At 41.1% G+C, this 8,835-nt stretch overlaps 1 protein-coding gene across 1 annotated transcript; it reads left to right on the top strand.

Annotated features, from left to right (window-relative positions):
- Window positions 1-794: 794 nt before the first annotated feature.
- LOC121278708 (pancreatic progenitor cell differentiation and proliferation factor-like protein) lies at window positions 795-8,001 on the top strand. The gene is made up of 5 exons (XM_041189067.1): window positions 795-1,248; window positions 1,381-1,499; window positions 5,976-6,056; window positions 6,146-6,242; window positions 6,686-8,001. The coding sequence occupies exons 2-5, from the start codon at window positions 1,442-1,444 to the stop codon at window positions 6,696-6,698; spliced, it is 249 nt and encodes an 82-aa protein (XP_041045001.1). The 5' UTR covers window positions 795-1,248; window positions 1,381-1,441; the 3' UTR covers window positions 6,699-8,001.
- Window positions 8,002-8,835: the final 834 nt, after the last annotated feature.

Raw genomic sequence — 8,835 nt, 5'->3', positions numbered from 1 at the left:
CTAGACTGCAGAATTTTGGATGAGTTTAAGATGTGAGTTTTGAAGCCAGCCAAGAGAGCATTGTTGTAATAGTCCAGTTGTGAAAGGGCATGAGTGAGAATTACAGCAGCAGATGAACTGAGGTTGGGGAAGGGCCAAGTGATTTTATGGAGGTGGAAGCAGGGACTTGATACTTGAGAGGACATGGGTTGGAAAGCTCAGCTCAGGGCCAAACAGGATGCCGAGGCTGTGAATGATCTAGTTCAGCCTCAGACAGTGGTTGGGTCTGCTAGGTACACGAGGTTTACAGCTTTCCTCAAAATGCCGCTATTGGAAATGATAAGAAAATGGAGTGGTCACCCAGTATAAAATTAGTGAATGAAGAGTCATCAGGCTGAAGTGTTAACTCTGTCTCTCCCCACAGATGTTTCCTGACCTGCTGAGTGTTTCCAGCATTTTTTTCTTTTAGATTTCCAGTAAATTGCTTTTGTTACAGATTCCCAACTCATTTCCTCTTACTATAACTCCAACAAACTAGGTAGACACCTTTGCGCAAGCGTGAATAAATCGCCCATTTGCGAGTCATAATTGACATTAATTTAACAGCTTTGGGATCGATAATTTATGACACCTCATCTACATTATTGAAGCTTCACTTAAGACTGCAAAAAGTGCCCTTGTAAACATCAGCTGACCGGAGATTGCAGCGTGGCCAGTCACTTTGCATCAGATAAGCCTGATATGATCCGCACTCCACCCTCCTTGTTAGTCACACACTTTATTTGCGTATATTTTACATAGCAGAGCTGGTGTTTCCTCATAGGTTATTCTTATTGCGGGACTCTAGAGACATGGCCGGGAAACAGTGAAATCTAACAGTGAATTGAGTGGCGAAGCGAGGCAGCCTTTGACTAGACAAACTATTCAGGTTCCCAGCATTGATGTCGTTCCCTGGAGCTGAGACATTGATGAATCGGACTTCGCGTTCATTGGACTTTGTGGCTTGGCTGGAGTCCCGCATCCTGTTATTTCTGGTCTGAACTGGTTGCTTCTTCCGTGTGTTTCCAGCTGGCTGAAACTCAGCCCAGTTAACGTGCAACACTGCACAGTCCAATGCAGAGGCGGCTGAGCATCAGCTGCTATAAAAGCCAGCTGCACAATAAACGATTCAGTTTGTCTGTTGCTGGTGCAAAGGGAACTTTCTGCTCAAAGACGGCGCTGCAGTCACTGCTTCAGTGACTCCTTTTCTGTGTGTATCCCCCGACAAGTGTAAGCAGAAAACATTCTCATTTCAATCCTGAGCTTTGCTGCCATCTCTTTGTTTGAGCTGCCAGCAGTAGTTTTACGTTATGGTTTAGTGGTTGTTTGTAAACGGTTTTATGTTTTGATTGATGTTTTCAGGATCAGACCACTCGAATCGCTGGGTGAATCCTTCAGGCCCAGCTCTCATCCTTCTGTCGCCATGGCATCTGTTCCTTCAGCTGGCTGTTTGCTTGCAGCACGGAATCAGTATTATAGAAGTAAGTGTTTAGAACAGAAAGCAGCTCAACTCACTTTGCGAAATGGGCATATGGAATTACCAAATCTGGCCATTGATTTAATTAAAATCATTTTTTTCTGTAATTAATTTGCTTCTCATTGCCAGGTACTGTGCACCAAGTAGAGCTGAATGTTCGTTTTTCTTTTGGTATGAGAACTGTAACCAGGTTAGGTTTTAGATTTCTGAAAGAAAAAAGTCACCGAAAAGGAGTAAATACTTTTCTTTTTATACGTTTTCCTGATCGTTAAACGAAATTACTGTACTTACATTTTTAAAACGTATAAAACAGTGAAATTTCCTCTGTATTTTATTATCGCTGTTCAATTTTTTGAGAAAATCTAAATTGTAAATCGAACAAGTCATTTTTCCACTTCTGTGGAATTAATTACTTTGGATGTTTGTGAAGCTCTTCTCAGCTTCCTATGATGATCTAGACAGATTGCAACAAACTTGAAATAAAAACGAGACTTGCGTGTGAAGGAGGCACAACAGCCAATTTATGCACAGCAAGCTCCCACAAACATCAATGTGATAATCAGATAATCTGTTTTTTGTGATGTTGATTGAGGGATAAATATTGGACAGGACACGGGATAACTCTCTTGCTCTTCAAAATAGTACCATGGGATCATTTATATCCATCCGAGCAGGCAGATGGAGCTTTGGTTTAACGTCTCTTCAGAAAGGCATCTCATATTGTTTTGCTACAATTTTTCTTATTCTGTACCAGTAAAAGAGACTGCAGGCACAACCTCTGCCAAGAGCTGTTTTGGGTTTGGCAAAAGATGGCAACTCTTACCAGACCAGAATATTAAAATGGTATCCTTCAGTTCTGGGAGCTGAACAAGACTCTGAGCTTCCAAAACTGGAGGTATGATGCCAGTGTAATAAATAAGTACATATTTTCAGCTTCTATTTTCCTGATAATCAAATTAAAGTATTAAATGTGGTTCCCAGGTTTATCTTTATGCATCACAAAGTGGGGTCCTTGAAACCTGGGAGTTAATTATCCAGACTGATGGTGTTGATTTGATGTATTCCAGTGCTCTTCCTGCCACTGCATTTGCTCATCCTGTTACCAGTTAATTGATAGCTCTGGGGAGGCAGTGGCATAGCAGTATTGTCACTGGACTGGTAATCCAGAGACCCAGGGTAACACTGTGGAGACCCGCCACAGCAGATGAATTTAATAAATATCTGGAATTAAAAGTCTAAAGGTGACCATGAGCAGGATTTTTAGATCAGCGTGCCCTGGAGCAGCCGGGTAACGCACCGTTGACCCCCGGCCGCGATTTGGCCAGCCAGCATGAAGCATGCACTGCAATGCTCGGCATGAGCGGGAGGAGGGTGGGTGCAGGCGAGAGCTGAATGAAAGCCCCCTGAAGGCAAAGAGCTGCCTCAGGGAGCTGAAGACTTTAAAACCAATAAATAAAGTTTTTCAAATCAGGAAAAAAGTGTCCACGCATCAATCAGTCACCTGAACATATATATGATATAAATTCTGTCCATATCTTATTTTTTTTGATTTAATAATGGAAACCTCATCCTGCCCTTGGATGAGGTTTCATGAAAAATGCAAAGTCCGCCTGGCCGATTCACCTGTCCACCAAATAAATGTGAGGTTGGATGGAACATGGAAAATTGGAGACAGTTACAATTTTAATTGCATTAATTGGCCTCTTAATTTTTGGCGAGCCCGCTTCCAACTTTTGCGTGCACTTGCCGACTGAAATATCAGGTGAATGCGGGATGACATTGGGACACTCATCTGATATTATTTGGCATCCGATCAGCTCATGCGCGCGCCCGCAGGCTGACCTAAGAATCCTGCCCTATGAAACCATTGTCGATTGTCATAAAAACCACTTGGTTCACTAATGCCCTTTAGGGAAGGAAATCTGCTGTCCTCACCTGGTTTGGCCTACATGTGACTTCCGGATCTGCAGCAATGTGGTTGACTCTTAAATGCCCCTGAGGTGGCCTAGCAAGCCATTCAGTAATATCAAACCGCTATAAAGTCTCCCCTAGCCCAGCTGTTCCAGTACAATACAAGACCCGCATCTACCCGGCTATGTGGAAAATTGCCCAGGCATGTCTTCTACACAAAAAACAGGACAAATCCAACCCAGCCAATTACAGGCCCATCAGTCTAGTCTCGATCATCAGTAAAGTGATTGAAGGCATCATCAACAGTGCTATCAAATGGCACTTACTTAGCAATAACCTGATCACTAATGCATAGTTTGGGCTCCGCCAGGGTGACTCAGCTTCTGACGTCATGACAGCCTTGGTTCAAATAGGACAAAAGAGCTGAACTCCAGAAGTGAGGTGAGAGTGACTGCCCTTGACATCAAGGCCACATTCGACCAAGTGTGGCGTCAAGGGGCCCTAGCAAAACTGGAGTCAATTGGAATTGGGGGAAAACTTCGCTGGTTGGAGTCATACCTAGTACAAAGAAAGATGGCTGTGGTTGTTGGAGGTCATTCATCTCAGTGTCAGGACATCACTGCAGGAGTTCCCCAGGGTAGTATCCTAGCCCCAACCATCTTCAGCTGCTTCACTAATGACCTTCAATCATAAGGTTAGAAGTGGGATGTTTGCTAAAGTTCAGCACCATTCACGCCTCCTCAGATACTGAAACAGTCCATGTCCATAACCAGCAAGACTTCGACAATGAACTCTCATCAACACTCATGAACTCTCTCCTCCATCCCCACCCCTTTTTCCAATAATTTATATATATTTTTCTTTTCCCACCTATTTCCATTATTTTTAAATATATTTCCATGCATTGTTTTATCTCTACCTTTTAGCCTATTTCGATCCCATCCCCCCACCCCACCCCCACTAGGGCTATCTGAACCTTGCTCGTCATGCTTTCTACCCTTTAATGTCACCTATTAGCACATTCCTTAGCTAATATCACCGTCAACACCTCTTTGTCCTTTTGTCTATGACATCTTTTGGCAATCTCGACCTATCACTGGCCCTCTACCCAGCTTTACCTGTTCTCCCCCCCCCCCCCCCCCCCTTAAACCAGCTTATATTTCACCTCTTCTATTTTTCCTTAGTTCTGTTGATGAGTCATAAAGACTTCGACAATATCCAGGCTTGGGTTGAGAAGTGGCAATTAACATTTGTGCAGCACAAGTGCCAGGCAATGACCATCTCCAACAAGAGAAGATCTAACCATCGCCCCTTGAGAGTCAATGACAATACAATTGCTGAATCCTCTATTATCAACATCCTGGGGGTTACTGTTGACAAGAAACTGAACTAGACTAGCCATATAAATACTGTGGCTACCAGAGCAGGTCAGGGGCTAGGAATCCTGTGGTGAGTAACTCATCTCCCAACTCTCCAAAGCCTGTCCACCATGTACAAGACACAAAGTAGGAGTTTGATAGAATACTCCCCACTTGTCTGGATGAGTGCCGCTCCGACAACAATCACGAAGATCGACACCATCCAGGACAAAGCAGCCCACTTGATTGGCACCACATCCACAAACATTCACTCCCTCCAACACTGATGCACAGTAGCCGCAGTGTGTACCACCTACAAGATGAACTGTAGGAATTCACCAAGGCTCCTTAGCACCTTCCAAGCCCACAACCACTACCATCTAGAAGGACAAGGGCAGCAGATAGATGGGAGCACCACCACCTGGAAGTTCCCCTCCAAGTCACCCTCCATCCTGACTTGGAAATATATCACCGTTCCTTCACTGTCGCTGGGTCAATATTCTAGAACTCCCTCCCTAATAGCAGAGTGGATGTACCTCACAACAGGGTCTGTAGCATTTCAAGAAGGCAGCTCACCACCACCTTCTTAAAGACAATTAGGGATGGACAATAAAGGCTGGCCTAGGCAGCGATGCCCACATCCCATAAACGAGTAATTAAGAAAAGGTATATAATGCTGCTCTTAACTGGAGGCAATGAGAATTTTTTTCTCTCAGGGGTTGTTAGACTGGAATTCTCTTTCCCTGAGAGCAGTGGAGGCTGGGTCATTGCACATAGTTAGATAGATTTTTGATTTGCAAGGGAGTCAAGGGTTATGAGAGGCAGACAGGAAAGTAGAGTTCAGGCCACAATCAGATCAGCCATGATCTTATTGAATGGTAAAGCAGGTTCACGTGTCCAAATGGCCTATTTCTACTCATTATTGTGTTCATTGACCTAGTGGCCAGTGAATATTGGGATATATTGGCCCTCTGAAGAAGCAGTTTCAGAAACTGGGATAGCCCAAAGATGGCCAATAACATTCCTTCACCTAATATTTTAATCAGTGGTAGCATTGAAGTATATTTTAACATATGGGAGAAATTGAGAATGGGGGTTGTTTTGAGTAGGAGAGATCTGACAGATTTGGGTATAATGGATATAAGATTCTGTGAGTAAATATTGTTTCTAAAGTTGAAGTTTTATCATGTAATATTCTTGTTTCTTTTCAGCCCGTCATCCCCCGTCAGGTGTGGCCTCCAATGGTTCCTGCTGTTTGGAAAATGCCATGGAGCATGAAAAACCTCATCAAGGTAATAAAAAAAAGGCCTTTTAAAATGGAATTGTAAGCATTTCCTTCTGCTGTTTCCCAGCTTATCATTGTTTTCCTTTCTATGCTCAGGATTTCTTCTTACGCTGGAGAAATGTTTGTGGTTAAAGAACTTTCTGAACTGCGAGACTGCTCATCATCCTGTTAACACTGAGCTATCTGCAGGAAGGTAAGGAGTCCTCCATAGATTATGAAGAAACTCTTGAGGGTATTTTTGATTTTGGGTGATGGTGTAAAAGGTTACAGTTATACATCACTCCTGATTTATTTATATGAGCTGATGATATTGCCTGAAGTCATGCAGGTACAGATTTATCTCTTCAAAAGGTTTGTTTCAATACCTTTTCAAGAGAGCTAAGCCATCTGAGAATCTAAATAAATACAATATAACTAGATATAAACAAGGTATGAATTTTAATAGTGCAGGAACAGTTATAAGAACATTCACCCCCCTCTTAATTTCTTGCACCCTGAATATTTTCTCCTTGTTATTTTAGAATTATTCTATCACCGATTTAGTGATCATTCATAAGGGGTTGAGATTGTATTATTGACCACAACAAAATGAACACATTTTTGAAGTGAATTAACTGTTTCTTTTTTTTTTGACAGTGGTCATCGTTGAATAGGGATGTTTCTTGGACATTTGGTTTCATTGAATTAAATCTTAATCTACAATATTTGGTACTATGTTGCTATTGGCTCAGGGAATTGGCTGCAGTTTACAGGGAACAATCTTGAACTGCAATGAAATAACCTACGCCCATCTCGAGAAGCAAATGGTGTTTCCATCAACAGTGTTGCTACTTAATAATTCTTCAACTGACCAAGGTGATTTACCAATGAGCACATCAATAATCTCAAAAAATGTTTAGATTTGGAGAAGGGGAAGACTAATTTCAAAAACTGAAGGTGGTGTTTTGGATTAAATGAAATATGTTTTCAAAAATTGGCTCAATTCAGGATAATTCCTGTGTAATTGTAGAAACAAATGTTGATATGATTCAGGTATTGGGTGATGCCTCCACGTAGAAGTGTACTGGCAGTGTCTTTCACATTATTTGGATTTGATATTTATTCTTTTATTTTCTGTATACTATTCCTATATTAAGCATTAACTGTTCTTGAGTTGCCAAGTAATTGGCATGCTGCTGAATGAAGATGACCATGGCCCATCATGTTTTAGAAAACTCATATTTGTTTTACCATGCAGTGGAACCATAAAGCAGAGTGGAAATTGTTTGAAATAATGTAAAGTAATAATTATTGCAATATTTTTATGCCACAAGTCAGAGGGAGATACAATTCTGTTAATTTTAGTGAAAAAGTTGGCATGAATGCAAAGTGAGAAATTTTGTTTTGTACATTTTTTTTTTCAATGCGAATAATTTCAACCCTAAGATGTTTACTTTCTTGGATATTGGTAGACTAGATTTCAAAATTCAGAATGTAAAAGTCTGAGCAAAGTTCCTCTTTTTGTACATGCTTGAAGTTTAAATCTATGCACATCAGTTGTCCATTGGGGGTTACTTTAGTGGGGACAGAAAGCTAACGGTATTGGAATGGAAAATGGGGTGTATCATGGAGGGCTGATCTCGTACTGTTCGTGTTACACCCCCACTGAAATTGAATGTTACCCCATTGTCATTCTCAGAATACAAGAACGACAGTCTGTGTTGGGGATATATCTGTGGGGGGGAGAAAACTACAGCTTCGGGGCTCCCAATGAGGAGCATCACCCCAATTAATGGAAGGAAAATCTGTGGAAGTCAGTGCTGCTGAATTCTTGATACATACCCCAGTGCAGCAACCTCTTCTAAAGGAGCATTAAATCATGAAATTTACCTGCTTATGTGATTCTGTACTGAAATAATTGTGTAGCTATTTTTAATATCTTTTTAATAATAAATTAGAATTTTTTTTACCAACTTCTGTGACTCAAACATCTTATTGTTACTTAAGTGGGATCAATGATAGATTTAATTGAAGAGTCATAATTGGTACAGGTGCAGTGGACTGATTGGTCTCCTTTCCTGTAATTTCAGTGATTCTATTTCAAAGTCCTGGCATAGAATGCTATAACACAAACAGCCATTCAGCCCATCAAGTGGTATTTTCCTTAAGTCACTCCTCGTAACTTTCCAATATTTTTCCACTAACTTTCCAATTTTCACTTAAAAACATTGGACTCTGCTTCAGTTTATGTATTCACATGTATAGCTTTGGTTCAGTAGTTTTAGAATCAGCCATTTCTCCCTGTTTACTCTGTTACCTCTATCAAATCTCTCAACCTCCAAAGAAAACAGTCCCAACTTCTCTAATCTATCTATGTAACCGAAGTTTCTCATTCCTGGAACCATTCTCATGAATCTTTTCTGCACTCACTCATGCCTTCACATCTTTCTTAAAGTGTGATGCTCAGAACTTACGCAATATTCCAGTTATGACCAAACCAGTGTTTTATACAGGTTTAATATAACTTCCTTGCTTTTGTATTCTATGACGGTATTGATAAAGCTCAAGGTCTTGGCATATTTTATTAAGCGATCTCTCAACCTGTCCTGCCGCCTTCAATGATTTATGCATATTTACACCCATGTCCCTCTGCTTCTGCAGCCCCTTTAGAATTATAGTCTGCGTTATTTTGTCTCAAAACAAAATGAATCAATTCACACTTCTCTGCATTAGATTTCATCTGCCACTTGCCTGTCCATTCCACCAACCTCTTTTTAAAGTTTAACACTTTCCTGTTATGGCACAGA

Source organism: Carcharodon carcharias, chromosome 6 (assembly GCF_017639515.1).
Source record: "Carcharodon carcharias isolate sCarCar2 chromosome 6, sCarCar2.pri, whole genome shotgun sequence".
Lineage (NCBI taxonomy): Eukaryota > Metazoa > Chordata > Chondrichthyes > Lamniformes > Lamnidae > Carcharodon > Carcharodon carcharias.
The sequence above is the reverse complement of the archived record's forward strand: the minus strand, read 5'-3'. Positions and strand labels throughout refer to the sequence as shown.